Source organism: Sciurus vulgaris, assembly GCF_902686455.1.
Source record: "Sciurus vulgaris genome assembly, chromosome: 8".
In the NCBI taxonomy this organism is placed as follows: domain Eukaryota; kingdom Metazoa; phylum Chordata; class Mammalia; order Rodentia; family Sciuridae; genus Sciurus; species Sciurus vulgaris.
The window spans coordinates 110,825,558-110,852,231 of record NC_136468.1 but is presented as its reverse complement, the minus strand read 5'-3'; the positions used below and the strand labels follow the sequence as shown (position 1 = coordinate 110,852,231).

At 39.8% G+C, this 26,674-nt stretch overlaps 1 protein-coding gene across 12 annotated transcripts in view; it reads left to right on the top strand.

Annotated features, from left to right (window-relative positions):
- Positions 1–26,674, top strand: part of COBL (cordon-bleu WH2 repeat protein) — a 264,580-nt gene that overhangs the window by 194,038 nt on the left and 43,868 nt on the right. For 2 of the 12 annotated variants that reach the window (XM_079150319.1, XM_079150318.1), the window contains one exon: positions 4,330–4,532. The exons of the other annotated variants lie outside the window; for them this stretch is intronic. In XM_079150319.1, the coding sequence (XP_079006445.1) occupies positions 4,330–4,373 (44 nt within the window). In that variant the 3' untranslated portion in view covers positions 4,374–4,532. Of the gene's footprint in view, positions 1–4,329; positions 4,533–26,674 lie in introns of those variants that run through there. 12 annotated transcript variants of the gene reach the window in all.

Below are 26,674 nucleotides of genomic sequence, written 5' to 3'. Positions count from 1 at the left end.
ATGCTAAGCTCAGGGGTAAGAATGAGCCAAAATATTTATAGAGTTCAGTACTATCTGTGTTTTCAGGAATCCACTGGAGGTCTTGGATGGGGGGAACTACTAACCGTATGCTCAGTTAGTATCTAGAGACTAAAGGCCTGGTTTCTTGATAATCTTAGTAATAAAAAGATAACAAAATAGTGTTGATGAAGTTCCATGTTCAACTTAGGAGGCTTAAGAACCCTGGATCTCATTTAAAATTACTTCTTCTGTCACAAGCATAATTTTGGGTCTTCCAGAGTGAGTTTATGATAGAATTCTGCAGCCTTTTTAAAGTTACTTTAGGGCAAGTGTGAAGTTGTATGTGGCCAAAAATCAAGCCCTGGCTCTGTGCCTTGGCTTCTGTAGCATTGAGGTTCCTTTTGTGTGGTTCATGCAGCCCACTTCTCCCTGGTCAAGACAACCTGTAGATTGAGTTGGTAAACCCTTTTTATGTTTTGCTTATGTGGAAGAAGATGATTAAGCTATGTAATCTCTCAGTCTTGTGGCACAAAGGTCATCCTTGTTGGGCTTCAGAACTGCATGTGAGGTTTCTCAGCACAATTTTAAGAACAACACAGTAATGGCTCTCTGCTTGCTTCTTGTTAATAAGCTTTCATACTAAACTTTAGATATCTAATCATGTATATAAGTGCCTTTTATGCATGTTAAAACTAATAGAATTATGTGCATTTGGATCTTGCCCCATAACTTTCTAATCACCTTGCCTTGTGCTGACATTTGATTTCAGATGAACATTCATTGTGAATCACAATAATGGAACCTATCCTATTAATTGCATTGAATTGTTTGTTTACAAGATTTATAGTTCTGATTATAATTAGGCTATTAACAAATTGTCAATTACTTATGCCTATCAGAGGACCCTGGGGATTTAAAAATCAATGCATACGGAGCTCAAATTGCAGATCTTGGTTTTGCTTTAAATTTTAAAAATTGAACTATCCAATAACTGTCATTTTCTTACATATTTCCCTATACCAGGCTTGAACAAATAAATCTTTGGCTATACATTTGTTGAGAAATTGAGAAAGGATTGTGCAGGCATAGAGAAGAGATAGGTCATTTTCTCCTGTCAGCTAACACTGACAATCATCATGCTGTTTCCTGCTGATTTATTTTAAATTTGCAAACAGGTGTTCCAGTCTAAAGAACTTTAAAGAAATTCTAAAATAGGAAAATAAGATGGGAGAAAGGAGCTGCCATTTTTAAATTCGAAGATGATAATTTGAATTCAATCAGTGAAAATTAATAATAATAATAATTCACTCTTTAAAGAAGTGACCAAGCAGAACTAAGAACTAGAAAAATTTAGGCCTCACCTAGGTAGTTTAATGGCATAGTGTCCAATCAAACTTTGTTCTCTAGGACCAGATGCTCACTAAGGATCAGTGAATAGACATGGGTTTCCTAAACAGAGAGAATAAAATGAGAGAAGACAGAGCAGGGATTTGGCAAATGTTCTTAAACTTGGTCCAGCCCTCTTAGATTACCTAAGATCTTATTCTAAAATTTGAACCCAAACTCAACACTTTCCCTGTTTCAAAACAAAACAATTGCTGAGTACAGTGGTGCATACCTGTAATCCCAGCAGGTAGAGAAGATGAAACAAGAGGATCTCAAGTTCAAGGCTAGCCTCAGCAACTTAGTGAGAGTGACCCTGCCTCAAAATAAAAAATAAAAAAGGCCTGGGGCATGTGGCTCAGTGGCAAAGCACTGAAAAAACAAAACAAACAAAAACCAGTTTAAAAAAGCTGTGACACAAACACAACTCTGTGGGACCATGTGTCCTCGGAAGCATGCTCGAAGCTCTAAAAGTGTGTGGAGATCAGAGCAAGTCCGGGAAGGTCTCTTGGTCCTGTCTAGTGTTTATCTGCCACTTCACTGCCCGGCAAGAGAGCCAGCCATGAAGCTCTTCTGATGCTATGGGAAAAGGTGAACATCCAGGGAAGCAAGAAGTAGATCATGAGCAAGTGGGCCTTTTCATAAAATGTCAGGAAATTGGGAGCAGTCATAACCTACTTAGAAGGAAGGGCATTAGAAAAAGAGGAACTGAATTTGTAGCGTGTTAATCTGGGGCCATCAAAATAATCAGATTCACCTACTATGCACTAAAGTTTGGATGCTACTTAGGAAGCAATGAAAACTATAATCAATCTGTATATAACTTTTTAAAAGAAACATAAAGAATTTATTTATTTTTCCTCATTTCTTATTGACCCCTTTATTTTTAAGGCACTGTGTCCCTAACTTAAGAAAGAATTAAAGAACTTAGTGAAAACTCCTGGAATAGACCTGCACTATGCCAGCTCATGAAAGCAGATTGTTAAAATTTTAGGAATTTTGCAAGCCAATTGCTAAACAGGATCATTGTTAAAAGGACATCATGTAAGTTTCTAAAATATTAATAATAAAAATATTAAAAACAAAAATAGCAAATACTAAAACCTCACCATTTTCAAATTATTTTACTACATTTTACTATTTCCATATTTTTGACATAATTCACATATTTGAATGTATATGGTTCAATACTACATGTCAGTGAAAATACTAAGGGCTGTTAGTAACCATGTGCTACTGATATAAAGTATAATATTACTATATTCAGTGACTGACATCTATAGCAGGAAATTAACCATGGATGAAGAAATTGACAAAAGTTACAAAGCAAGACTTGATTGTTTTTTAATTGTCTAGATGTAAAGGAGAGATTGGGAAATGTTAATGATGTAGATTAACTATATTAGAATCATTTCATACCTGTAGCCTATGCAGTATGAATAGCACAAAAACACTGGAGAATTGTTCTTCAATTTTTTTTAAAAAACCAGTATGGATTTTACAGAGTTTTCATGTTATTGACAAATGAGTAAAGTTCCAACATCTATCTCCTGGTCTTATTTTCATCCTACTCCTTAACATAAACTAATTTATTGATCTGCATTCATGTTGAAGCTACACTTATTTGTCAATTGTAATAACAGGTTGGCTATATATAAAAAATTTCACAAGAATTAATGAAAGTATTCTGTTAGAATCAGTTGATTACACATAATTCTGTATTTTCTTATTAGTTGTAAATTTTGTGACTCCCATCTTTTTCATTAGTGAGACTTATTCTTACACATTTTTCCATTTGACTAGTTACTATTTACTAGCTGTCACTGCAAAGGAGTAACAAATAGAAATAGAAGTGTTGCAAAGCAGTAAAATTGTTTAAATTAAGGACAAGTTTTTCTTTGATTTTCATAAATCAACCAAACTTTAAGTTGACAAAAATAATTCCACTCGACGTCTGTGTCTCTCGAAGCTTTAACTTGCAGCATAAAGTCAAGTTAGGCACAAAACCTTTTTTTGTTTAAATATCAAGAGTTATAAGAATTTCTTCCTAGGTTCATATAAACTTAAATCCTTCCCAGAAATAAGACATGGGCATCATGATTTTTCAAATATGATTCAAAGTTTTTATTATTACTTTTTTTATACAAGTTAAAATAGCAAGGGCTCAAGAACCAAGCATCTCCCTACTGACAATATTCCTATAACCTGTGTGTCTTAGGGATTTGTATGCAGTGCTGTGAATTTAGGCACAGTCCTTCTTTATTTTATTCATTATGTCCCCAGACCTTTAGGGACTTAATGCCATTTCTGTGTGATGATGCTTTCCTTATACCACGGACCAGTCAAAAATAGCAGGACTGAAGAAGACCTTGCTCCTTAAAAACAGTGAATCTCAACATGCACTTGCAGGTGATATCTGTCTCCAACCCAGTAAATCAATAGTAGTCTCAAAGTTTATGCTTGAGCCCTGCTCGGTGTCACATAATTAGTGTGGGGTACATTGATCTGATACTGAGGGCATTAGGAAGCAATGTTATCTATTTTTCCATAGAATTCTCCAAGCAACATAGACTTCATTTCAACAAGTAAAAAATGTTTTTTGTCTACCAACTCGTGGATATCTCTGTCTGTAAGAGCTTTAAGGTTTCATATCAAATCCAAAGAATATTATTTAATAACCTGAAAGACTTACACTGGGTTAAGTGATAATTATGATATAGTTGTTTCAGGAGACAGAATTCTATATGCTGGATCAATAGGCCCTTGTAACAATGAATCTAGAAAGAAACTAAAAGGAAATGGGAAAACAATGATAATATGCTGTGATTGATATAATGCTCTCTATGCAGTGTTAAATCTCCAGGGGCTTGAAGATGAATGACAATGGCACACATTTGTTTCTCCACAAGTTTGTGTTCATATTTTGCCATCTATTTCCCCCTGCAGTTTATTGCTGTGCATCATTCCCTACTCATGCCAAGCGCTTCTGATGGACAGGCCTCCTCCTGACCCTGACCTTTCCTGGTGTCTCTGCTGTCCTGGCTCTGATGCTGCTATCATTTTTCCACCTTTCAGGATAAAATAGCTCATTTGTACACCCTCAATTTACTTTCTTTAGAATTTACATATAAAGGCATAAATTGCAGAGATTTGTTTGACTGAGGTTCATATTTCTTGGTAAAGACTTTTTAATGTAAATTCTAGGTTGATAATATTGACCTGTCTGACATTCATTGGTACATAGATCTGTTCAATATAGATACATTGCTTCATTTTAAATAATTATCAATTCTTATTCTTCTTAGTAGATATTCTTTTCCAGAATTTAGTCTTCATTTTTCTTAAAAGTAGATTGTGTCATCTGTTTGGGTAAAATTGAAATATTCTATCCACATGGTACAACCAAGTACCTAAACATACAAACTATAAATACAACCCATGGGAACTCACAACGTGCAATATATATACCCATTCAGGGATACAAAGGGCCCAACTTCTCTGTGTTGTTTTGATTTTCCTATTCCTGTGTACTTCACCATTTGGACAGTTTTCATAAAGAAAAAGGAGGGGTGTGTTTCACTTCTTCAATTCATTATTCATTCATTTACTCACCAAACACTAATTGAGTACCTACTTGGTGCTAGATTTCATGCCAACTTTGGGGAAAATAAGAATGAATACCAAATACATGGATTTTACTTATCAATGGCTCCTGATATGGGTGGATAAAAAGAAATGATGGGTTCCATTTCCTAACTGCTGGTCAGAAGGTTTGTTCAGGTGGGAAAGGTGCCCAAGGGTGTACCAGCTTGTCTGTGTAGGGGTACTGACAGCTCTTCCTTGGATGCATGATCTCTCTTAATCTCAAGAAAACTGACCTAGTTACAGAGAACAGTAACCTCAGCAGTCCTCGGAGAGTAGGTAGGAGTAACATGTGTGAGGACTCAGGGTCTCACAGAAAAGATAAATCACTCTTGCTTGCTTTGATTAACTGCCATTATTATGCAAAGGCACATTTGAACTGGATTGACTTGTCATGTTTCTTTCCAAAAGAATTTTTCTAAATGCTCAAAAGAATTTATATTTTACTTGTAGGACTCCTGTCTGTCTGATCACAATGAAGATGTTAGCTGACTACTAGAGGAATTATTGCAGCTTATATTAGTATGAATAATAAAGAAATAAAAGATAGAAGTATACATGATTAATTTAGTGTCATGTGTTGGTGAAAAACAGAAATTGCTTATCAGGAACAAGTTTTTTCACTGAAATAAAGGACTTTTGTCTGACGAGTAGCAGTCATTAGAGCTCAAATCATTTGAGCTCAAATCATTGAGCGGGGAAAGTCTAAACAAGAAAAGGTTATGTTTACCTAAGTGTTGAGGAAAGCATCAGGATTTATGACCCAGACGTTAAAGATGGTAGTAGATTGTATATAATTATAGCAATAAGCATTTATGTAAGAAACAGCTATTATGCTGAGGAGAGATGGCAGCAGAAAATCTCAAGACAAGAGATGTCACCAAGGAAGGGTGATAATGCTCATCAAATTATTAGAGGCAGAAAGTATGATGCAAAAAAAAAAAAAATACTCCATTGAACATAGAGGCTATAGATATGTGGGAGAAAACAATTAAACAGAACTAGTTCAGTTTACATACCAACTATTATTTGACTATGGCCCTCCATTTACATGATTATGAAGTTCACTAGAAACATGGGTGGCTAGTCTTTGACAATACCTGACTTCTCTCTGTGATATGTCACCTGATGATCCAATTGCAGTTTGGTAAAATTCAGGGCAGTTCAATGATCAGTGCTTATAGGTCAACATATGCATGGCACTGTGTTAACCAGCATTAGCATCTTTTAGGAAGCAAACTAATTCAGAAAACTTTTTTTTTTTCTCAACACACTTGCATTTCAGAAAGCTTCTCATTCCTAATTATCGGTCATTTCTTCTGCTGATAAGTCAACTGACTGTTGGTTTCTTTTCTTCTTATTATTGCACATGGTATCCAGAAAGATAGTAGTTTCTATTTACTAACAAGAGACATAGATGTTAAGCAGACCTCATGACTGGCCTGTATTCATGGAAGTTCATGGTATAAAAAAATCCCCTGGGGAATACCCATTCTATAGCTAACACTAAGGTAAAAGTAAAATCAACTATATATTATTTTTAAGTACAATTGGCCAAAATGCCTACATATGAAGCATAGAGACCATGTCAGCCGAACACAGTGTTGTAATTTCTAAACTGCACTCCAGTTCGTATGTTTGTGTTTTAAACACTCCTTGTTCCATAGATGAAATGATTTGGAGAAACCTTAAAACTGTTCGCTCACTGGTATTTCATTTTAGCACTGATTATATCAATCACACATTGCATCTGTGTTGTGGTGCTTATCAGCTGCTAATTTTCACAGTTTTCATGTTAATTTGGATCCATAATATGACACAGTTTGTTCACAATTTTCATAGCTCATATAATCGGATTCGAAACATTTCTACATGCAACTAACATTTCCCATACCAAAACAACTCTTCTACAATAGGGATAGGATTACATCTTCTGAAAGTGACACAAAGAATTGCAAGCCCTCTAAACAAGGGTTCAAGGTGTCTGCAGTCATCATAAACAATTACAAATCGTCTAGGTCCAGGAATTAATCCCCCATGGAACAGTGGCCTCTTGTCTCCCTCTGAGGTGTGTATATGTGTGTGTGTGAGGAGTAGTCCACCATTCCACCCAAGAAATGTAGAGCACAAAAAATATCTTAAAATAGTTTTGCCCCTTGCCAGTCACCATGGTAAGACAACAAAAGGCAAACTCCAACACTTAAGGGAAAAGTGAAGCTCTGCACACTAAATAAAATGAGGCTCACAGGTTAACTGTGTATTTTGAGACTTTATGCTGTATCTGTCACCAATAGCAACACAAGATTGGTAACCCCTATGCCAAATAACTCTCTTTACTAGAAGTTGGGTGATTTGTCATTACTTCATTTATCCTATCCTTTAATCTGTCATTACTTCATTTATCCTATCCTTTAAATGTTTTTCCTTTCTCATCTTCCTAATAAAATAATAAATGTTTATTACTACAAAAGAAGCTGTGTAAAAGTCAGAAGGCCATATCTACTTGTATTCTTTAGTAAAGGAAAAAAAAAAGAAAAGAAAAAGGTGAGAGGAGCAACCAAAAAGGAGATTGGAGCTTTGAGATTATTTAGATTGGACAGATTTGCAGGTTGGCATATCTGTTGTAGGGCTTAAGGGAGGAAATAACAATTACGAAAACACAAAACCTGAATCAAAATGGAAGAACGAATTTATATCACTCTTCTTTGACACGTGAGAGATGAGGGTTTAAGAGCAAATATATCCTCCTGTGTTTCATGTGAATGAAAAGTGGGATCAAAGAATGTAAAGATTTCCTACATTGCACAAATTCTAAATCAAAAGATGAAAATGAATGGCAGATCAGCATATGCGACCCATAGACATATCCTCTTTGCCCAGTAATTTTGCCAATATTAAAAGTCAGATTTGACTTGCAGTGCTGGTTCCTAATGAAAGGTGTAGAGAGCCTTTCCTGTAGGCTCAGGTTCCTTCAGGGGTGCCATAAATATGGCTGGCAGTGGAAGGCCCCTGCACATGGACTGGGCACTCTCCAAGCACTGTGGAACCCACCAGTGCCCATGGCCCAAGAATGATGCTGAAGCCCATTACTCTTGGGCTATTGTCTTTACAATGAGAGAATTAAGGGGAAAAAAGATGATGTCTCATAGTTGTGACCATTAAGTGAACAGAACTTGAAAATAAAGCACAAATGGATAGAGACATAGTTCCAACAGGGGAAAAGGTAGCTCTTGGTGAAATATCTTTATCTCTAGCCTGTTTCTCTCTTTGGAGTTTGCTGCTCAGGCCCTGTAGCATTTCATTGGCAACTTCCCTCTCAGTCATTTCTTTCTCCCACTCAGTCTTGGACAGGTAGACTCCACTCTGTGCCCACAGTGGTGTTCTCCACAGGGCTGGGAAAGGCATGCCCTTCTGCATTTGGTGGTCTCTCTTCAGCACTTTCCCATCACGGTCTGTGTGCTCCAGGACAGCATGACGTGCTGTCACTCACTGGACACTTGGCCTACCTTTGGAGCCTTTGGGTTTACTGACAGAAATATTATGTGTGAAGACCAAGTTAATTCAGTTTAGTGAATATAAAATCATATTAAATGGTTTTAAATTGAGACTTTTAGTGTCTAGTTGTGAAATTATACATCCCCATTTCATATTGCAAGTTGAAGAGTAGGAAGGAGATTGATGGGAATTAGAAGGCTTTGTGTTCTATATTTTATTTCTTTAGTAGCTTTACACACCAAAAAAGTGCATATGTACAGAGAAAGTCTATAATAAATTTTAACACATGTATCACCCACAATCAGGATAATAAACCATCCATCACCTTCAAAATTCCTTTTGTCATTTGTAACTGGTTTTAATCTGTGTGTATATGTTTTATGTACAAATAAACATATGCAACTATATATACTAACTTGTGATAGTACTATGCATCTAATAGTAAAAGTTAGCAAAATATACTTTTTAATGACAAATTCTAAACGATATGAGAAGTAAAGCCCCATTATAGCTAACTGGAATTGTTTAAATGTGCAGTGTTAAGTGATTAAAACTGAGGACCTGAATGATGAAGTTGCATATTGATCTAAGGGAGAAGAAAAACTGGCCCTGGCATGTTTATAGTCTTAGCAGTAGTCTGAAAGCATTATTTGTGAAATGAAAATGTGGGCACATGAGTTCATATGCACAACACTGATGCTTGTCCCCCAGTCCAAGTTTTCCAGAGGAAACAAAAGACTGTTCTCAACAGCATCATTTTGTACTGCTGAAGAGGCATGATTATGTTTTTTAAACCTACATCATCTCACCTCCTTTTCTGCCCTGACCGGTTTGGAAACAGCTCACTGGAGAACTGGCTGCCCATCTGGGGATAGTCAGGGGCAGGAGCCAGGACAGTGTCCTCCCAAACTCCACAGCAGTGGGCCAGCTCCCTGTGAACCCTCACTCTTTCTGGACTGGGTTTGCAGGAAGCTAAACGGAGTGGCTTGTTGAAGGGAATGGATCGTCCCTTAAAAAGTAACAAGTGGCTCTACCTGCGTGTTTTAACCACCAGGGGGAGCCCTGGTTATCCTGTTGATGGACAGCATTGAAGAGACCGGACACAAAGGTACGAATAAGCAAACATCAAGGTTTTGCTGATATGCTTGTGTTATGCAGCAGTCGGTAACAGGAGAAGCATGCTGGGTGACCACAATCATAGGGTGTGAGCCCTCTCAATTTACAAATAGGGGAAAACGAGGCCAGAAGAATCTAGTGACTTACCTAAAATCACACAGCTAAATCTGCTTAGATTGGCAGACTCTCCACCCACTGTTGCTAGTGGATTTAAAAGGGGATGTGTGTGTGTGTGTGTGTGTGTGTGTGTCTGTGTTCATATATCCATCTACACACACACACGCACACATCAGTTGCACATATGGTACTTGTGTACATGTGTCCATTGTGTGTAGATGCAAGCGTACCTACATTCAGTGTTCCTATATACATTTATACACAGACAATGCGTAGATGCATGTGTACACCAAGTGTGCACACACACATGCATATAGCACATGTGCATACATGTGTGCAGTGCACACACATGCACACATGGATGTGCACACGTGTGCATGTGTATACACACAACATGTGCAAACACGGGTATATATGTAAAATGTGTGCAGGCATGCACATGAAAAGGTATAAGCACACTGTGTGGTATGCTTGGCGCTGCAAGTTCAGCTCCACTCACATGCACACAAGATATTCCTGTACCTGGTATTTGGCTTATGGATTGGCAGACTTTGCAGAGACTGAACTTGACTACTTAGCCCTCCCAGAAATCATTGCCATGCTCCTTTTTTGGTGCCTAATTTACCACTGGGAAGAGACTTAAAAATTAAGGAGAACAAACTCAAACTATCAAAATGAATAGTGGATAGGTCAGAAGCCCTGTACTACCATATTAGTGAACTCCAGACTCCGTCACCCATCTTCAATCATGAACTTCCACGAGCATCCATCTGGCTGTCCAAGTCAGAAAACACCTGCAGAGAGGAGACAGGCCTCTGTGCCCATGCTATCTTTATGGGGTTGCAAGGAAAGTGTGGTTGGAGAGGGAGAGGGCTTTTGGTCTTCATAGTTTAATCACAGACAGGGTGAAAGCAAGAGGTGATAATAGCTAAAACTGTCTCCTGTGCTTTTAATGGTTTAACCCCTTGAATGTGTATCACAATCCTATGAGGTCAGCGCTGTTATCTTCCTTATTTTACAAATGAGAAAACTAGGGCACAGAGACATTAAGAAATGAGTCTGAGGCCAAAAGCAAGTTAATCCTTAAGCCAGGACTCACCCCTTGCCAGTCTGTCCCTGCACACTTGCTTAACTTCTACTCTACCTGCTTCTTTCTCTGTGTCCTGCTCAGTAAATAGGCAGCTGCTACCAGGCTTTCACACAGGGTCTGCTGTCACTTTCCCAGGAGCCTTCACTGTGTCCACAGAGGGAGGAGAACATGGAGGACCTTGTTGTTGGAACTGTGGGCAGTGGTCCCCTGTCACGTGAGAAGCTCACCTCACTGAGTCAGTAGCCACTACCTGAACTGTTTATTAAAACCTCTGCTAACAGCAAATGTGGGGCTGAGCAGAAACACCAGGAAGAAGTGGCCTGACACCAGAACGGAGGTCAGAGATGCCCAAAAGACTCTGGTAGTCCCCACACATTAATGCCCCTTGAGACCAGACACTGTGCTAAGTCTATTTAATTACTTTAATGTTTTCTTCAAGCACTGATGGCTTGCTTGGGCTACCATAACATATTACAGATAAAATACTACAAGTGGCTCAGACAACAGACATTTTATTCCCTCCTAGATATGGAGGCTGGAAGTTCAAGATTAAGGCATCGGCAGGATTGACTTTTTCTAAGACCTTTCTGGTTGGCTCACAGTCAGCATCTTCTTATATCTTCACAGGATCTTCCCTCTGTGGACATCTGTGTTTTGATCTCTTCTTGCTCTAAGGACACCAATTATATTGGATAAGGGACCACCCTCATGGCCTTATTTTAACTCAGTCATTTCTTTAAAGACCCTACCCATGTAATGTTACATTCTGAATTTACTGGAGGTTCAGACCTCAAACTGTGAGTTTGGGGAGCACAATTCAGTCATAACAACTGCTGTGTATTATCACCAGGTTGCTATGGAGATGACAGAGCCTGGAGACCATATGATTTATCCAAGCAGAAGCAGACTAGCACCAGACTCTGACACTGGGGCTCCAGCCCCACTCAATGCCTGCATACTGCCTCTTCTAAACCTCCAGTACTGAGTCATTCATGGACTTAGCTGTCCTGCCCATGATGTGACCACCTGTCCTATGTGCATCCTGTCTTTGCCCCAATGATTAATGCTATCTTTGCCCCACAATTTATGTAGTAGCTGTAGTCCCGATAAGACTCCTGAGCTTATTTCTCATTCTCATCTCTGCCAGCTCGGGCAAAGCCAAGAATTCCCATGAGACACACCTCCACTGTGGATGAGCTAGGGCTGCCCTTTTCTACACAGGGCCAGGATCAAGTGTTCCTGTTTCTTGTCTCTCTCCATTTCCCCTTGTGCCTCTTAGCCTTCACATGGATCTCTTAAGCACTTGCAAATACTTGTACACACTTACACCCAGGTGTGTGCATGCACACACACAAAGGAAACCTGTCTTGTGTTCTAGCTACATCTGAAATATTGGAGATCATTCATAATAAACCCAGCATTCATCATTTAGTTTCTCTTTATCCTCTGTGTGTGTGTGTGTGTGTGTGTGTGTGTGTGTGTGTGTGTTAGAGTGCTGTAAAGATCTTTTATATGTATGGAGTTCCAAATGTTCTGCCTGAAATCACAGTTACTCACACCATTCTAGTATAATGAATTCTATCTATCTTACAGTTTGCCGTGTTGTCACTGGTTTTCTCCCAGCTAATAGGGCTTCTGAGGAAATGGAGCCCAAATATTAACCATTAACCAGAGATTGTGCTGCAGACCTTCCAGTCTGATGGGTTCCAGAGACTCTGCTCCAAGACCTAACAGCCTTTGTGTTTCACTGAGCCTTGTTTTACTTGACCCTGGCAAGCCTTCTTATATTTTTTGAAAAAGCTGCTAAACCATCTAGTATTGCTTTTTCCTATCATATTTTTTAAATAAACTAAAATGCCAGGGTGCAGTTTCACATGCTTGTAATCCCAGCTACTCAGGAGGCTGAGCAAGAGGATCCCAAGTTGGAGGCCAATCTCAGAATTTTGCAAGACCCTATCTCGAAATAAAAATTACAAAGGACTGGGAATTTAGCTCAGTGATAGAGGGTTCCTGGGTTCAATCCCCAGTACCATAAAAATAATAACAATAATTATAATAAAAAAGTTCAATATTAACCATTTCAAATAGTTCAGTTGTATTAAGTATATTTACATTGTTGTGTGACAGATCTCCAGCTCTTTGTCATCTTCTAAACCTGATACTCTATACCCATTAAACCACAAGTTCCCTCTGCCCCTTTCCCCAATCAATGGCAACCACAATTCCACTTTTTGTTCCGAGGAGTTTGATGACTTCATACCTCAGGTAAATGGAAACCATACACAGTTCATTTTTTGGTGATTGATTCATTTCCTTATTATGATGTCCTCAAGAGTCATTCATATGGTAGCATGTGACAGAATCCCTTTCCTTTTCAAGGCTGAATAACATTCCATTGCCTGTATATACCACATTTTTATTATCCACTCATCCACTGATTAACATTTAAGATTTTTCCACCTCTTGGTTGTCATGAATAATGCTGGAAAGAACACAAGGTCTCTTTGAGACCCTGCTTTCAATTCTTTGTGATATATACCCAGAAACGGGGTGGCTAGTGAATCAATAAGTGTGCTTTATATGGGGTAGGGGACAATTCATGCTGGGTTATAGGTTCTTGTGTCTTCATCTCTAGAGGTTGGGTCAACTGATTAACCCAAAATAAGTCACATGTGAGCTCTTTGAACCAGTCACTGTGGCTGAGGAAGCACTTACACATGCACAGACCAGTAAACTGCAGGAAGGATGAGATTGCTATGTTTGAATGATCAGGGTCCACTTCTGGAAAACTGGGCTGCTCTCCAGGGTACAGGGAGGGTATAGAAAGGATGCTGAGGAATCACAGCCTTGTGCACTGAAGTATAACATGAGGAACAGGAGAGCAGGCTAGAGTCAGGCTGCTTCACTCAGTTCTTGGCTCTTTTCCTAGATGACCCCAGGCAACTTGCTTGACCTCTCTGTGCCAGAATTTCTTTCGATTGAAAGGAAAAGTGGTTTCGAGAATTGCACATGCAGATACATATAAAATATTTAGAACAATTTAGAACAGCGCTCCACAAATATTTATTATAAAAATGGTCACACTTTGAAACGCAGGTGATTGTGCATTAAAATTCATCTGATTTCTGTTTTTGAGAAAGAGAGAGAAAACAACATCAGTTTGCCTGCGTGACACCGAGTGCAGGTTATGGCGTAGCTGCTCCATATGGACAGCTATCAACACTGCAGGTCCCCTCTGGACCCCTGTCAGGCCCCTGGCCCTCAGCCTCTGTCTCTTGCTGATTTCCATAGATCTTTGTAGCTTTGTCAGTTTGTTTTCCTCAATTTAGTTAAAGTAGAGAGAGGAAGTAATTCAACCCCTCATTTTAAAAGATCAGGAAAAAAAGTTAAGCTCTTTTGTTGTCAAATTAGCCTTAAATAAAATGTTTAATTTTCTCCTTCATATCCCCTCCTGAAGGATGGCTGGGCTATTTCTGTCTTCTTCCTTTTTCATCCAATATGAAGTAATTGTGCTTATCATCTTTGAGATGTCTCTTCAAATATGTCCTCATAAATGTGAAATGCCCAACACCTGTGGAGCACCTCTCACCATTTCACAGCAGCCAGGGGCTGCTGGCGTGGGTGGTCCTAGGCAAAGGTAGGAGTCACCACAGCTGTGTCTGCTTCTGCATATGTCCCAGAGCTGTCCACAGATGTCTCAGTGCCTCTGGGACAGCCCAGCCAGGCCCCCAGGCCTGCCCCAGCTACCACCTCCCAGACAGAGCCACTGGTGCTGGCTGGCCAGGCACGACTCTGACCAATGGGCTCAGAGCTGCCTCAGACAGCGCATTGAGCCATGGCCCTGGATGACAAGGGAAAGGTCATTTTCTCTTCCAGCCCCTGCAGATTACATTTCCATGTGATGATGAAACACAGAAGTAAATAAGCTGTGGTGTCGTCTGGGAACACTTCAACCAGTGTGGCTGCTCTTAAACCAGCCCGGTGTAGTTGAGACACTTGGAGCTGCTGCTCCTTGGCCACTTCAGAGAAACCACTGCTGCTAACTGGAAGACTCTCCCCAAGTCCCAGCAGGCAGGCTTAGTGCCTCCACAAGGAGGCTCAGATTTAAGCCTTTGCCTTATAGTTTTGCTATGATGCAGTGTCTAACCCAGAGCTCAGGATTAGGGAGGTTGCAGAGAGGCAGCTGTGCCTTTAAGGAAGTTTCCTTGGATAAGGTTCCTTCCACCTCTTACAGAACAAATTAGAAAGTAAGAGAGAGGAAAAGGAAAGAAGGGAGGGAGAGGAAAATGAGCTCTGTGGTTGTGCCACTTCAAAAATCTGTGCTGCATCTACTGTCAGAGTTGCATACCGGGAAAGCTATTTTTTGTTTGTTTGATATTTCAGTGTTGGGGATGGAACCCAGGGCTTCACAAATGCTAGGCAAGCAATCTATCACTAAGCTATATCCCCAGGCCCTGAGAAAGTTAATTTAGTAGTCTTATAATGAGAAATTAGACCATTGCTAAATGTATGTTTCTGAACAATTTCAAAGCATGGAAAGATAACAAAGGGTTTTTTGTTTGTTTGTTTTTTGTTTTTTTTAAGGGTATTTTAATCCGTCTTACGGTTTAGCCCTAAAGACATATAGAATCATCCCTTGGGAGTCACAGAGAATTGGTTCCAGGATACCCATGAATACCAAACTCTGGATACTCAAGCACCTTATGTAGTATTTGCATATAACCTACACAATCCTCCCATATACTTTGCATCACTTCTAGGTTACTTATAATACTTAATACAATTTACGTCCTATTAAATACACTTGTTATATGTTTTATTGGTTGGGGAAATATGACAAGAAAGTGAAAGTCTGCATGTGTTCAGTACGGATACATTTTTTTTAGTAGTTCTGATCCGTGTTTGGTTGAATACATATATATGGAACCCATAAATATGTGGAGGGCTGACTGTGAGGGGGCTCTCTCTCTCTCTCACACACACACACTCAGAGAAAGAGAAAATAATAGTTTGGTTTTTGCAATTATGGAGACCAAGAAGCCTCACCACCTTCCTTGTGTAGGCTGTTGACCCAGAAATGTCACTGTTATGATCCAGTTTAGGTCCAAAGACCACAAATCAGGAACTCTGACATCTGAAGGCAGGAGTGGGTCGCTGTTCCAACTCAGAGAGTAAATTCACCTGCCTCTACCGTTTTGTTCAATTTGACCCTCTACAGATTGGATAACAGCCACCCTCAGTAGTGAGGGACTGCCTTCTTTATATAATCTATCAATTCAAATGCTAATCTCTGCCATAAACAGCCTCACTAACACCCCCAGAAATAATGTCTGTCTCACTTATTCCCGTCAAGCTGACAGATAAAATAACCATCACACACCCACCTGTTATCAACTTGGCACCCATTTGCATGTCTTTAAACCATATTTAATCTCTAAATAAATAAAACAAGGTCATAATTCCAAGAAACATGATCCTTCTATCCTGTTAACAATTAAAAACACAAGAATCTCATCCCCAGTGAAGTATGAAAAGTCCTTGAGTAATATTTTCTCCCCCTGATATCCCATAACTTTAATACTGTGATGTAAAATTAATATCACTTACACACTGATAGAAATTATATTATTTGTTAAGGCAATAAGAAAGGAAAGTAAACAAAAGTGTTGATTTTGTGTGTATATGTATGTAGACACACAAGCATGTTCATGGCAAAATAAGGAGGAAATACTATGACATTTACAGTCCTCGTTTCTGTAACTGGTCATGTGATCATAGCTGCCATTTATAACTCTGTTCTAGCCTCTCTGTATTCCTCTGGCTTTCAGCAGGAACCTCAGCTGGTCATAATTCTTCACCTGGTGAAGTGACCCAGACCTTCATTGTTGAAGGATCTGGGCCATTGTAGTGCTGCCTGGTTTGAGTTGTTGCAGTTTTCCATTGACCTTAATCACAGGGCATGGTAATACTGAGAGATGCCTAAAGGGAACTCCTGTGTTCCAGATGCACTCTTCCTTACCTTTAGTCCGCTTTCCCCTGCTCTCTACACCAGTCATCTCAGTCATCAGCATGACTCCCTTCTTTACCTGTTGGCTCAGGCATTGAGGAGTCCAAAGGAACTGGTGGCTGCTTTAACTTCCCATTCAGCTAAATCATTGTTATTTCTACTGATGGAATCACTCTTACCTCTGAAACTAAGAGCCTTAGACAGCAGAGCATAAGGCAATGGGAAAAATAATGGGTCACTAGGAGTGGCAATGGTGTGTGGTGCTAACCACAGCTCCATCCCTTGATTCCTGGAACCCTGAATCCTGGCTATGGGAGAAATAGTGCCATATATTGGACACTGATTCAGAGTATATACAGCCTTCTAGAGAGCCATGAAAAATATTGCCACTTAATTGGAACTCTCACTGAGTCTTCAGAAAGCCATTCCACAGTTTTTTGTTTTGTTTTGAGTATCAGAGATTGAACACAGGGGTGCTCAACCACTGAGCTACATCCCCAGCCCTTTTTATTTTTTGTTTTGAGACAGGGTCTTACCAAGTTGCTTAGGGTCTCGCTAAATTACTGACTCTGGCCTCAAAACTTGCAGTCCTCTTGCCTCCGCCTCCTGAGTCTCTGGGATGATTGGCATGTGCCACCACACCCAGCCACAGTTCTACCAAGCTTCAGGATGATGGGAAGTATGGAAAGATAAATGAATTCCATGAGCATGGGCCCATTACTGCACTTCATCGCTGTAAAGTGAGTTCCCTCATCAGAAGTGATCCTGTGAGGAATATTGTGATGGTAGATAAGACATTCTGTGAGTCCATGGTTGGTGGCTTTCACAGAAGTCTATGGATACATTTGAGCATGAAGAAGCAAGTGAGAATGTTATCTCCCTAGGAACAAGTCCCTTATAGATGAGAACCTCTACTGTGATAATCATGCAGAAACTGATTTATTGAGATGCCTGAGACCAGCCCTGGTGTTCATGTGCTCATGGACTGGGCTTGGTGGACTGACTTTCAGGCAGACCAAAGTGAAAATATGTGAGTTAAGAGGAGTCTGACTTATGGGAGGCACACAATAGAGTCTGCAGCAGAACCCATCATGAAGGTGACAGCCTGTGGAGGATTTTTCACATACAAATGGGGATTAAGGTTTCCCTTCCAATCCTACATGAACAGAGAACCTAGATCAGTCTGTGTCTGTCTGTCTCTGTGTGAGCAGTGAGCAAAGAATGGACCACATGGGGTAATGCAAAGTAGAAAAACTCCAGAGGTAGAAACAAATAGTATATAGAAGACAAAGTCCCTGGGTTGTATTTCTCCACTAAGTTGTGCTGATAATAGGGTGTAGGGTAGATGGGAGGGGAGCACACACAAAATGGAATGACCTTTTCACCAATTCCTTGGTGCCTTGCTGGGATTTTCTTGTGCATTCGATCACTCTAGCCCTTTATCTCCTCCAAGCTTATTTGAGCTACAGATTATTCCACCTCCACTGCTTCCTGGGCCTCCCCGCCATGCTCCCCCCCCCCCCCCAACCAAACACCTTCAGGGTTCTCCCTCTCCTCCTGCCCTGGGGAGTAGAGATGTGTCTTCCTTAGGAATAGTTCTTTAAATTCTGAAAGTTGCAGCTTTTGAAATCTCCTTGTAAGCAAGTTTGCTTTTAGATTTGCCAATATCTTAAAAGATCATGATTGCTAATGGTTATATCTACCTGTAGATGAATAACAGATTAAGGTGACAATAAGGAGACTCATCATAACAGCCCACATTTCCCAAGTCTTCAGTCTGTTCTGGGTGCTGTTCTCAGACTTTACTTGCATTATCCATACGAGCATCTCAATGCCAACTGCTGAATGAGTGATGACTATTATTCACATCCCCATTTTACAGATAAGAAAGTTAGTGCCTTGTAGAGACTCAGGTGCTGACAATCAGAGTGGAATTAGCATGGTGTAACATAATTGTTGAAATGAACATAAAGATGTAGGAGAAAACTTGTCTTAAATCTGTTGAAGATAAAGTGAGTGTGTTCATAGGACAATGGGGTGATATATGTGCTTTTCTTTAACATGTAAGAAGTTCTGTTGTACATGTATCTTTTGGTTTTCACCTTAAAAATGTCCAGTTTATGGTCATGAAGAAAAATACCCATAAGAGAGAAGTAGACACTTAAGATTCAATAAATAACCCAGACATCAAATACCCTTACCAGCTCCATTTTTAATAATGAAGGCCTTGGAACTTCACAGATTGTCACAGGCATCACTATGCTAAGAATCTGTATGTATATCTTAAAACTTTCTTTAAAAAAAGACTATAAAGAAAAAAGCAACCAAATGTTAACCATAGCTATCTTGGGGATGAGTGATTATTTTCATTTCAGTTATTTGTACTTTCATTACATTCTATGCTAGAGGGGAAAAAATTAATTCGGTTTTGAAATTCAGAAGAATCCTAATAGAAAAGCACTGGTAAAATTTGATGGTGGCATAGATGTCTCTAAACCTAAGTAAAATGGAAGAGGTGGTGGGGAGGGGTGTTCTTTCAGGAAGGGCAGGAAAAGGTGGGGGAGGGGGTGCTTTGCCTCCCCAGAAGATGGCATCCAACTTCCAAGTTCTTCCAACTGATGCTAAAGTCCTAAGACTGAGCCTTAGTATATCATGTAGGTTATTTTGGGTATTGGTGGGTTTTGCTGAGGTGAGTGTTTTCTGGCCAATAAAGCCAAGTTATTTTGGGCCACCATAATTGTGAGTTAGACAGGTGGTTTGTGTGTAAAACGTTTAATTTACTGGCTGTGTAGTCTGTTGACTTTGGATAAGGCTAGGAACAATTCTACACAAGTTTCCCCAAATGATGGACTCTGCTGCTGGTCTTGTCATTGTTACAAGCAGATGCACATTACCAAGGCAGGCTGGACGTGGGCAAGGAGAGCTCTATGGGAAAACCATGGTGTTACTTTTCATTGTCTTTAGGCTAACCACTCTACAGGATTCAAGTGGCCGTTAGGTAGTGATTTTGCTGTGTGTGTGTGTTTCTCACAAGAGTACCACTTATAAGCATAGTTATTAGTCATCAGTTTTTCTCCACTCCCTTTTTATGGTGCGTTAGTGTTATGGTGATTTCTAAAATTACTTAGAAAAACTCTTCTTCAAACAATACCCAATAGAATATCTTTTTGATATTAAACAATATATATGTTTATTCATTAGTCCACCCCCAGGTAACAGTGTGAAGAAGTTGCCTTCACAGTTTTTGCTATTGCATCTGTCCCAAACTTCAGGCAATTTATACAAATAATTAATAAAGCAAAAATAATAAAGGCCAACTAAATTGATGGTACCCAATTTGCAAGCAGAGGCACTGATGGGAAAATATGAAACAGATTGAGAGACTCCAGTTTCACTCTGTCATTGATGAGGGCTTATTTTCCCCAAGTAATTTTACAGATGTCTCTTACTAGCTTTATGACAACAATTTCTTCTTCCATTTGTTTCCTTTCTTCCTTTCTTCCTCCCTTCTCTCCCTTTCTTTTCTCTTCTTTCTCACTTATGACAGCAAATGTTCCTTGTCCCCTCAAATCTGGATACTGGAAGTTCCCTTCTGAAACCTGCAGGGGGAGTACCCTTCCTTGCCTTTTTCCACCTTCTGGTGGTCTGCCAGTGATCCTGGCTTGTGGACCCATCATCTTTAAATGCAGTTCTTGCTATATGACAGATTTTTTGGCAGCCATGGCTTCTGAATCTTGCTGCTGTGTCTTATCCATTTTCTCTAGTGTCTCAGGATCCCATTTTACTTCTACTCGGCATGTGTGATTCTTTCTGCCCACATCAGCCCTCCTTGCCCTGGCCCTTCATTACATCCCTAGTATTATTCTTTATTCTTATTTTTAGCATGCTTCATAAGTGTTTGGGATTTTTTTTTTTTAATTTGTAAGTCACTTCCTCATTCTTTTTTTTTGAAATTATACTTTCCACAACAAATTATTTCAACTCGACTTTGGTCTGGAGGGAAATGTTACTTTTAACTCTCTTAAGGGCATTTTGAGGTAATCTTCCATGAAATGGTAGATAAGTGAAGAACATTAGAATGGGAAAGGAGATCTGTTAATGTAGGAAAGAGGGAGCACTCCTGCTTTTTTCAGGGGATGGGGAGGGGTACCAGGAATTGAACTCAGTGGCACTTGACTGCTGATACACATCCAAAGCTCTATTTTGTATTTTATTTAGAGACAGGGTCTCAGTGAGTTACTTAGAACCTTGCTTTTGCTAAGGCTGGCTTTGAACTTGTAATCCTCCTGCCTCAGCCTCCCAAGCTGCTGGGATTACCTACCATGCCTGGCAGCACTCTTGCTCTTTGAGAATAGAAAACGAGGGTGAATTTTAAAAACTGGTTGGGAAATAAGTGTCTTTGAAATATGGCATGGAATAGGTTTTAGTAAGATGAGGGAAGAAAACCACATGGTGATGCAAAACTTAAATATAGACTTTTTGTAGCTGCAGCTCAGCTAGGGGAGAAGATCGAGTGGCCAGTTAGCCTGGGTGAGGTGGAAGGAAGCCCTTCCCAAGAATCCAGACCCACAGCATTAGGATCACCCAAGGAAAGAAGAGAAATACAGTTCTTATGGAGGGAGGGAGAAACTCATGGGGGTACAGGGGCAGTTGGGCACTCTATTTTAACAAGCCCAATGGAATTCTGATGCAGGCCAAGTGCAAGAACCATATTCTGAGAGAACTTAGAATGTTTATGGCCAGCCAAGTGGCAAGACCCAGTGCCTAAGAGGGATCATAAGAACTGTGGTGTTTGAGCCTCACCCCTCGGCTAGCATGCCATGCTAGCTCATCCTCTGTATCATCCATCATGTTGAATCTGCTTTGAGACCTTAGGGAGAGGAACCCAGTTTTATGGATCAGGCTGTTAAGAGTCCATGAGGGACCTAGTCTGAGCTAGACAGACACCATATTAAGGGAAAAGACAAGAGGTGTGGGCATCGTTAGTTCAGGGGAATGTGAGCTGAGGCTGCAGGGAAGTCCGGCTTCATGGAGGAGTGAGTGAGACTTGAGCTGCCCGTGGAAGAAGATGAAAGAGAAGGGTGAATGCAGGGAACAGCCAACCCGACATCACAATGCACTTACTTCTCCCTGGACTTCTACACATCTCTCTCTCTCTCCCTTCTGATTCTTTTTCTGTCCCCTGGAGTTCCCCTGGCTGCTCCACAGAGGGGAGGACAGGTTTATAGTTGGCAACCTTCTCCCACAGTTGAAACAGGAAGTGTGAGGAGGGGAAATATATTTTAAGTTCAAAGTAAGCTTTGCTTCCTTACATTTCCAGCATATTGTGTTGGACAGCAAATGAGGAAATTGTAAGAAAAAAAGGGCAAGGGACAGCTGATATGCTGCTAGCTTAAGGGAGTAGAGCTGTTCTCCCTCACTCAGGGCCCTCTGTTGGTGGGCAGGCCTGGCTTGGAACTACCTATATAGCAGAGGTGAAAGAACTCTCAAGGGACCCTTCCAGAGGGGTAGAAATAAGTAACCACCATCACAGGGTGAGGCCATGAAGAAAAAGCATCAGAAAGACACACATCTCTAGGCCATTTAGTCAGAAGAGGCAAAATACTAATACCCTCAGTTCAGGTGACACTTTTCAGTGTCTCATGTAGCCAGCCACCTGTGAGGCACAGTACAAGAATCTCTTCAGTCTCAAGGAGCATGAAGATGGCCTGAATGCAAGATGGTAGCCATGGGTAGAGGTGTATATATATACACTATAAGCTGGACATGTCCTTGTGTCTAGTAGGTTTTACAGATGGTAAAACTTAGGCCATCAATATGGAAATAAAAGGACAGAGCTAGCCAAGAAAGACATTGATGTGATCTATGTTAAAAGAAAAGGAAAAAGATTCCGTGTTATTGTTTTGTCTTTAGGACACAAAATAAGATGTTTTGTTGCAGAAGAGCAGTGACAATTTTGTCCATCACCACCGACCTCCACTTTTGGATACAATTGAAAAAGAGGCAGAGGTGTGAGGATGAGAGGGTGAGTGATGTTAGGCTAGATAGGGGCTCTCAGGGAGGACCCCTTGGAGGCGGGGTGGCACAGGTCTCTGTGAACCTGGGATGTCTGAAGTTTAGAGTGGCAGTACAGGTCACTCGATGCCTTTTCTGAGACATAGAAGGTGGCAGGTAATTTCGTATCTTCTCCATCAGGACAGCTATCTAGATTCTTTGTCCAAGAATGCTTATTCCTTTGAGTGGACACTAGGAATGTTCATGATTTTATCAAGAATTTAAGTCACATAGTGTGCCTATGTGAGAGACCTTCCTTATTGGGTGAGATGCCCCACACCTCAAGCACTCCTGCTGTTTACAGTGCCAGGGCTGTGGTCCCTGAGGGCAACGGTCCCTGAGGGCAGCACAGGACTGGAGAAGGCAGATGCACAGGCTTGGTAGTGTGTGCAGCTGCTGCAGGTCAGGAGAGAATGGTCTAGCACCTTTCTCCCTTATAAATCAAGAAGATATATTTTGTTTCTAATTTAAGCCACAGTGAATTTCAAAGGTGATTTGAGGCAGCTTTTCGTGTGTCTCATCAGCATTATTCAGATTTGAATCAATCTAGAAGAATGTAGAAAAAAGATGTTTCTATTATATTACTGGAAATAAAAATATATCAATTAATGCTCTTGCTAAAACCCTTATTTTCCTAAAACATTTCAAAATAAACACCAGGGGAATTCAGAAATATATGTGATAGAAAGGGAGACAGAAGGAATCTGTACAAGAGTAGTAATAAAAACCTGATTTACTCATAAGCTTCCTGGGAACCAAGGCAAAAAAGGGGTCAGGGATGATCTGGGTCAAGAAGCCCTCATTTATTTAATTAAAATGGGGAGAGTGTGGGGTAAGGAAGATTTAAATTTGGGGACAAATTAAAAAGATACTGTTGTAAAAGACATTGAGCCCATAATAGATAATATCTCCAAAAACAGTTCTGTATAAAGTGCAAAAATGTTCTTATTTGGTCATTTTTATATCGAATTGAGATCAAGAGTAATGACTGAAGAGTGCATTTTAGAAAGCTAAGCAAAAGTAGGGCACATACTTGATTCTCTAGAATTCTAATGAAAAAAGGGTAGAACTTTGAGGAAGCTGGTGAAGAAATGTGCAGTATTAGCCCTGGATTGCATCTATCTCATGGCAGATGACTCACCCATGCCTTGTGGCCAGACCTGATCCACAGTCAGTTCAAGATTTGAGTCCCATGGCAACTTGGCAAGTCCTGGAATGTCAAATTTTCTGAGGTGTTGATTAAATAAAATTCATGTGCTTTGATATACGAGACATCCTGGAGTCAGGACTTCTATTTTGACAATGAAAATTGTAGGCACCAGCTTTGCCAGAAGGGACTGCCGGCGACTCCCCAAAGTTCTCTGCTCTCTTCAAAGGTAAGGCCCCAGAAGTGCATAAAAAGAGAGTGAAATCCCCCTATTCCCCTGCCCTGCACACTTAAAAGAGTTTTGAATATATAGAAATCCCTGGACAAATGGAAACATGATTTCTTTCCTAGACTGTTGAAGAAAATCTTTTGGCTTAGCAAAATTTAAGTGCAGGTATTCTCAGTAAGATTCTGTTAACCTTTTCTTGGTGAAAGAACCTTAATTTCACTCTTGCCTGACAAGTGCTTTGTGTGATTTTGAATAGACTTGCCCCTTTTATGAGCCTAGCAGAGTTTTTCCTGCCACACATACCCTCCGGGATAGGTGAAATAATTTGTTGGCCTGGGCTTCTTTTATAATTTGCAAAATAGTAATAATGATATCCTTGCCACATGCAAATTAATTAGGGAAGTAAGTAAATGGTATCCTTGTGAATACTGCAGCAGAATATCAAAACCCAACCATCATGATGTAGTTTTCAAATGTCAGTGTTGATCTAAACTATCTGATAGTAATTAACCAATATTCTAATATTTTAGATTACTCTTAAAGTTACAACATCAGCATAGAAGAGTGATCCTGTTTACTAGTTTGCTTAAAAAGGCACAGGAAAACAAACTGACCCTTCAATTTCAGGTGACTAAGTCTCAGCACCATTCACCAAAGTCAGCATTGCTGATTTTGACCCTATACAAATGTAGTCTTTGCCCCAGGGAGCAAATTTTTGTCTCTGCCCCCATGGAATTCCACTGAGCCCAGTCCTGGTCCATATGCTGCATCCAGGGTCACTATCTTTAGGTTTTCTGTCCCAAAGTAAGGAAGCAGTGATGTCCATGTGTGCCAAAGAAAACTCTCTCCTATTACTGACAACCTCACCTAAACACATGGAACATAGCCAGGAATCATTAAACTACTTCACAAATGCATAAAATAGATAACAAACTGATTAGAGGTCTTATCAGTTCCAGGAACTGATAAAGAAGTAGAGTCTCTTAGAATTTGGGAAATAGGATGGCACTTTAAAATAAATATATTTAGTCATAGCCTCAACAAATTTTAATAGATTTTCACAAACATAAAACAAGAGCACACTATTATCGATAAATAAATAATAAACAAGCATCAAACATTTTTAGAAATTAAATATTCATTTGTAAAAACACATTTAGACACATTTTGATAAAAGCTTTGATATCCGTAGACTAAAAGGAAAATCTTACCAGCTTCCAAAAACAAATTATAGAAATGCATTCTGTAATAACAGTGAAGTAGAGGGTAGGGAACAAGGGGTGGAAAGAAGGGAGAGGAAGGGGAATTACTGGGGACTAAAGTAGAATAAATTATATTCCATGCTTTTATGATTATGTCATAGTATTCTGTTGTCATGTATAACTAAAAAGAACCAATAAAAAAAGAAATTCTGCTAGCCCTCAACTTCTCTTCTTTGAGGCAGGATGCTAGAAAACAGAAGAGGTGAGAATGTAGTCTCATGGAAGAATTTTCATTTGAGTCACACTTGCGTTTAGATACCCAGACAGTATGAAATATTACTCAGCCAAAAGAAGAATGAAATTATGGTATTTGCTGGTAAATGGATGGAACTCATGCTAACTGAAATAAGCCAGTCCCCCAAAACCAAAAGGCTGAATGTTCTCTCTGATGTGTGGATGCTAACGCACAAGGGATTGGATGAGACAAAGGGGGATGAAGGGAAGGGAGGGGAGATGGGAATAGAAAAGAGAGTGGGATGAATCTGACATAACTTTCCTATGTTCATATATGAATACACCATCAGTGAAACTCCACATAATGTACAACCACAAGAATGGGATCCTAATTAGAATAAGTTGTACTCCATGTATGTATAATATGCCAGAATACATATATCTAAAAGCAACAAATTAAAAAAAAAAGAATGAGGATTAAGTGGAACCAATATTCAGATAGGACAGGGCTGCAAGAGTAAACCCTTGTGGGAAACCCTTGAATGTAGCCTAAAATAAACAAATTTAGAAAAGAGAAAGACTTATGTCATTCAGCTGTCAAATTGTGGTAGTTTTAAAATAAATGTTCCTCTGAGAGCAATGCTGTAATATAGTATACATAATATATATACATATACATGCAAAATAAGGAAAATTGAGACATTTATTAGATAATATGCTTTAGTTCCAAGGAATAGAAATATATCTTGAACTAGATAATCAAAATGGGGGAGGGATTGTGGGGCTTTTGCATTCCCACACCTAGGAATTCCAAGAGACAAATCTTTACTATGAGCATGGTTGGCTCTGTGAACTGAACAGCCTGAGGGCTGTGCTCGTCTCCTGCCAGTGGACAACCTCCATGTGCCAGTTTGAATGGCTGCTGTTTTTCCACAACAGCACTCCAATCCATTTATCC